Raw genomic sequence first — 6,406 nt, forward strand, 5'->3', positions numbered from 1 at the left:
TCCGTATGTTTTATGATTCTTAAAAATCACCTGCCCAGCTAGCAATTAAATATCACTTACAAGTTTACTTTCACATTAACTGGTAAACATATTCTTGCTCATAATTTCTAACAAAATAAAATTAGATATAAAGTTCCATTTGAAACAATATGTAATACGTTATTTTCTAAGCTTTTCATTCCACATAAGAATTTGCTAAGACTGTTGATTGATCTTGGTATTTTGTTCAACAGGTCATGTACGTAGAAGGGACTGCAGTTGTAATGGGTTTTGAAGATCCCATGCTACAGACAGACGATACTCCTATAAAACGCTGTCTCCAAACCAAATGGCCATACATTGAGTTACTCTGGACCACAGATCGCTCTCCTTCACTAAATTAATTTGCCTAAGTATTTATAAGGAAGATCTTAATAACAGATGTTGAAAGAGGGAGTCAAGACTGGCAATTGGCTGAATTAAGCTAAACACTGGTATCATTAACTGTAAATAACAATTAAAAACACATTTTTAGTGTTTACGATATGTTTAAATTATGTGCCCTAAAGCTTTATGTTAAAGATTATCCTATTTTAACCCTTGGTATGAAATTTACTAGCAAAATTAAGCTTTAATCAAAGTTCATCACTTTTGCAGTCAGATATGTGGTCATTTACTTACCAAATTACAAATGCAATACCATAGTATTTGTATATTGAGTATCAGAGTTACTATTTATAAACTTCTACTTTGGGGTTTTATTTCATTGAGGCACATTTTATTGTTTGAATGATTCCGGCTTGTAATATATCAGCCTCTACATTGAAATGCAGAAGAGTTCATTTTTCTAAGATCTGTTTTTCATTGGAAATATTGACAGATAACACATTGTCAGCCTGGATCTTTTGACAATTGACTTAACTCTGGCATGTTCACAAAAAATAGAAACTCTAAGAGACCATTGCCATTTATTCACAGATGTATAGGAATGTATTCTAAAAACTGATAGAAAAGAGAATGTCTGATAGTCAACACTGTTAACTTTTACTGTATAATTGCCAAATACACTTTTCCAAATTTGCCCTAACAGCCCCATAAGCCAGCTTTCTTATATATTTATAACCACGATAAATGCATGAGAACATCTGTTATTACATTAGTATACTGCATTATTTATTATGATCCTAGTTGATGGCCTAAATAAATGCCTTTTTCTTTAACTGTACCTTTGCATTTTTTACCTTAGTGGCTCAAAAGAAACAATTGTACTTTTAAACGTTTCTACCTAGCAATCCTGAGAGCACAGAGCACTACAACTGCCTAATGAAATCATACAGGACCTCAAGACCAGGCCTTATGCTTACCCAAGAGAGATCTGCTAACTGAGCCAGCCAGAAGCACGAGAACCCACATAGCAGCTGTCTAGACCAGTGAGCAAAGATGCAGAAGCCCGTTTACTTCAGAGAGAGATTTGCAGTATTTTGATAGGTTTGTGGCTCAGCAGTTTGAAATCACAATAGCCAGAAATATTTTTTTCCTCCACTTGTAAAGCAGACAATTACGTAGTACCCTCTTACATTTCAGAACTGAACATTACCTTCAACAGTATATTTCATTTGTGAATTTCTGTTTAGGCTTTGTTTTCTCTCATACACACACAATTACAATGTAATTAGGCATACGAAAAGGCATGAGATTTTAGATATAACTTTTGGTGACGCTCTGTTCAGGAGTATGATACTACCTACTAAACTTACAGCTATAAAATGTCAATATTTTAATCTAGTCTTGGCTGTTTCCAAATGTGTATAAAATATATTGTGCTAGAATTTGTTTTCCAAAACTCTAGTTTAATAATCCCAAATTCCTTAAGGATTACACAAAAGCATAGATTTTCTCATAAACATCAAGCCTACAAAATAATAGAATGGTACTCTTGCCATTGCTACATAACAAATCATCCCAAAACTTCACGGCATAAAACAATCATTGTATTAAATTTACAAATTCTTTGCTCAGGATTCTAAACAGGGCAAGGTGGGGATACATGGCTTGTCTGCTTCAATCAGCAACTGGAAGCTAGAATTATCATCTGAAGCTGTCTCTAATCACATGGCAGGCATGACTGGACCTTAGCTTGATCTCATTGACTGCTGTAGAACACTACATTAAACAGCCATGAGGACATTTCCTTCCCACATGCTTGTGGGCTGCTTACCAAATTAGATTATATACTGGCAATAAAGTAAGTCTACAAAATCCCAAAAGCTTAGAAATTAAGTGACCACTAATCAATAACCAAAGGGTCAAAGAGAAATTGCAATGAGAATTAGACCATAATTTTTACTTGAGTGTTAATGAAAATATGACAGCCAAAAAAAAGGAAATATATAGCACTAAATAAATACTGTACATTAGAAAACTAAAACATTTGGAAATTGGGAACCTAAGCTTTTATCTCAATAACAAACCCAAAATAAATAAGATAAAGTAAATCAAAAAGAGTATCCACATACAAAAGAATGAATTTGGATCCCTACCTCACACCATTTGCAAATAGTAACTTGAAATGATTGGTTATACCTCTAGTTATAAAAGCTAAAATTGTAAAATCCCTAGAGGAAAACAAAGGAGTAAATCTTCATGACCTTAGGTTAGGCAATAGTTTCTTAGAACACAAATGACAACAAGGATAAACTGGACTTAAAATTAAAAACTTGTGTGTCAAAGGACACCCTCGAGAAAGTGAAATGACAACCCATAAATGGAAAAATTTTAGCAAAATATGTGAAGAAATTTGAATACAGTATAAAGAACTCATAACCAAAAAAAAAAAAAACATTTTAAATGGACAAATGATTTGAAGAGACATTTCCCCCAAAGAAGATGTACAAATGGCCAATACACACATGAAAAGATGTCCAATCTACTTGATCCTTAGAGAAATATCAATGAAAACTATGAAATATTACATTGTAGTCATTAGGATGGCTAAAATGAAAAAGCTATACAAAAGCAAGTGTTAGTGAAGATGGGCAGAAATTGGAATGATCACACATCTCTGGCAGGGATGTAAAGTGGTGAAGACACTTTAGAAAACTGCTTTGTAGTTCCTCAAAAAAATACAGAGATGGCACATGCCTCACTAATTCCAACTCCTAGGTATATCACCAAGAGAAATGATGAAAATATACTCACACAAAACTTTTTGTGAATGTTCATATCTGTATTATTCATAATAACCATAAAGTGGAAACAACCTGTTGATCAACTAATAGATGGATATGCAAATATAGTATAGATGGTCTCCAACTGACAATGATTCAACCTAGCAATTTTTCAACTCTTACAATGGGTATATCAGGGTATTAAATGCATTTTTGACTTACAATATATTTTACTTACAATGGATTAATCAGGACATAATGCCACTGTAAGTCAAAGAGCATCGGTGTATATATATACAATGGAACTTTGACATTTAAAAAGAATGAATTACTGACACAGGCTACAAATAGAAGACCCTTGAAAATATGCCACATAGAAGAAGCCAGTCACAAAAGGCTGTGTGCATGATTCCATTTATGCAAAATGTCCAGAATAGGCAAACATAGTGGATTTGCAGGTGCCAGGAGCTGGAGAGGGGACAGAGTAGGATAACAGGATTGAGGAGTGACTACCACTGTTTATGGAATTTCTTTTGGAGGTGATGCAATGTTCTAAAATTAGATTATGGTGAGGGTTGTACAACTCTGAATATACTTAAAAAACACTTAATTGTGAGAACAAAAAGAGGGAGAAACCAATGAAATAGAAAATTGATTATATCATAGAAAAAAGCCAGCAAATCCAAAAGGTAGGTCTCTGGGAAAAACTCAATAAAATGAATAAATCTAACAAGACTGATCAAGAAAAATGAGAAAGCATTAGCATCAGGATCAAAAAGGAAACAAATTATCTGGATATTAAAATAATTGGAGGAGATAATGAGCTATCTTATGCCAAATTATTTAACAGTTTAGATCAAATAAACAATTTGAAAAACAACAGCAGAACTGACACAAGAAATCCTGTATCTGTTAAAGAAATTTAATGAATAATTTAAAAACTTCCCTCAAAGAAAACTCCCTGGCCTGGGTGACTTCACTAGCAAATACTTTCAAACACTTAAGGAAAAAATAATACCCATCTTAAACAAATGTTTCCAGGAAATAGAAGGAATAACTTCATGATTCATCTTATGAATCCAGAGTGACCCTGATATAATACTAAAACCTCACAAAGACATTAAAAAAGGAAAAATAGACAAATACTCCCATGATCATAGGAACAAAAATCCTATACAAATATGAAACATGAATAAATTATACATACATGTATGTGTGTATAATACATCATGACTAAGTGGGGATTGTGGCAGAAGTGAAAAGTTGGTTTAGTATTAAAAATAAGCATTTTTCACATTAACGGAGAAAACTCATGATTCTCTCAACAGAGGCAGAAAAAACATTTTGATAAATAATTTAAAACTTGTTCATGATTTTTTTTAAATCTCAGTAAACAGACTAGAAGGGAGCTTTTTCAATATGATAAAGAGTGTTTAGAAAAAACAAACACATTCTTAATGGTGAAATATTAAATGCTTTTTTCCCCAAGTTCAGGATTATGACAACTGTCCTTTTACCCATTCTGCACAGCACTGTCCTCTGGAAGTTCTGGCCAGTGCAGTAAGGCAATTAAAAATAAAATATCAAATGATTGGAAAGAAAAAAGTTAATATGTCATTATTCGTAGATAGATATACAAAAGTATGTGAAAAAAGAATGAAAAAAATTTAAAAAGTATCCACACAAATGCTTAGAATTCATAATGAGATTCAGCCAGTTACTGAATAGAAGATAAATGTATAAAAACTTTTCATAGACATGAAACAGGCAATGAGAATAAAATTTTAACCATTTTTAGTAGTATTAAAAAACCCCACATACCTAGGAATATGCATTCATACAATGGATAACTACATATTATGTAACCTCTGCCCAGATAGAGAATGTTTCTACAACATGGTAGACTCCTTTCTTCCCTCTCCTAGTCAACACCACCTAATAAAGTAATCGCTATTCAGATTGGAATGTCATAGGTCAATGTTGCCAGTTCTGGACTTTCATATAATTAGAATAACACGCATACTCTTTGGGTGTTATTTTTGGCTTTTTTTGGCTAAAAATTCTATCTGTGAAATTCTCCCATCTGTTACATGCATCAGATTATTTCTTAATATGTTGTAGTTATCCATTGTATGAATTCATAATACTATTTGGGATATGTTGGTGGATATTTATTATGTCCTTTTTGGGGTTACTATGAAGAAAATAACCCTGAGCATTTATAATATATGACTTTTGGTAAATGTAGCATTCATTTCTGTTGATTACAAACTCGGGTGAAATTGTTGAGTCATAAGGGAGGTATGAGTATATTCAACTTTGGCTGATATGGCTAAATAGCTTTGCCAAAAAGATTGCATCAAGTTATGCTCCCATCAGCAATACGAGAGTTCCTGTTTTTCCACATCGTCACCAACACTTTGTATTGTTAGTCCTTTTAATTTCAGCTGATTTGGCTGAAGTTGTGATATCTCATTGTAGTTTTAATTTGCATGTCCTTGCTGGCTAATTAAGTGCCATTTCAATGCTTACAGATCATGTGGATCTCTTTTTTTGTGAAATACTAACGTGAGTCTCTCGCCTATTTTTATATTTGGTTACCTTTTCTTTTTGATTGGTAGGAGTTCTTTAAATATTCTGAATATAAGTCCTTTGTCTCATACATATAAAATGAAGATATCTTTTTCTGGTCTCTGTATTGCCTTTTTACTCTCTTAAAGTTGTATTTTGATGAACAAATTCTCAGTAAGGTTCTATTTATCATTCTTTTATGAATGGTATTTTTTGTGTATCTTTTTAAAGAAATCTTTGACTACTGCAAAGTCATAAATTATTATCCTAATTTTTTGAAACTTATGGTTTTACTTTTCACATTAGGTCTATTATCCATTTTAAATTAAATTTCTGTGTATGAAATAAGGAAGGTCTAAGGCCCATTATTTTCAAATAAACACTGATTAACAATATTTATCAACAAAACTAACCTATTTCATTGTAGTGGAGCCTTTGTTAAAAATCAGATGTGTTTACAAGTCTATTCCTGAGCCATTCTGTTCCACTGGTTCATCTCTCCTTGTACACACATCACATTTAATTATTGAAGCTATACAAAAATCTTGAAATCTGAGACATTAATTCCTCCAAGTTTGTTTTTCTGCTTCAAGATTATTTTGGCTACTTTCAGTTCCTTTCACTGTCTATATAAATTGAAGAATCAGATCATCAAATTCACCAAAAAAAAAAAAAAAAACCCTAATGAG

At 32.4% G+C, this 6,406-nt stretch overlaps 1 protein-coding gene across 3 annotated transcripts in view; it reads left to right on the forward strand.

The window, feature by feature from the left end:
• MINDY3 (MINDY lysine 48 deubiquitinase 3) overlaps positions 1–1,204 on the forward strand; it is an 85,448-nt gene extending 84,244 nt beyond the window's left edge. For all 3 annotated transcript variants that reach the window (XM_012455967.3, XM_012455968.3, XM_021675688.2), the window contains one exon: positions 234–1,204. In XM_012455967.3, coding sequence (XP_012311390.1) covers positions 234–383 — 150 coding nt within the window. In that variant the 3' untranslated portion in view covers positions 384–1,204. The remainder of the gene's footprint in view (positions 1–233) is intronic.
• Positions 1,205–6,406: the final 5,202 nt, after the last annotated feature.

Source organism: Aotus nancymaae, unplaced genomic scaffold (assembly GCF_030222135.1).
Source record: "Aotus nancymaae isolate 86718 unplaced genomic scaffold, 86718_ANA_hifiasm-v0.15.2.pri h1tg000077l, whole genome shotgun sequence".
Classification (NCBI taxonomy): Eukaryota; Metazoa; Chordata; class Mammalia; order Primates; family Aotidae; genus Aotus; species Aotus nancymaae.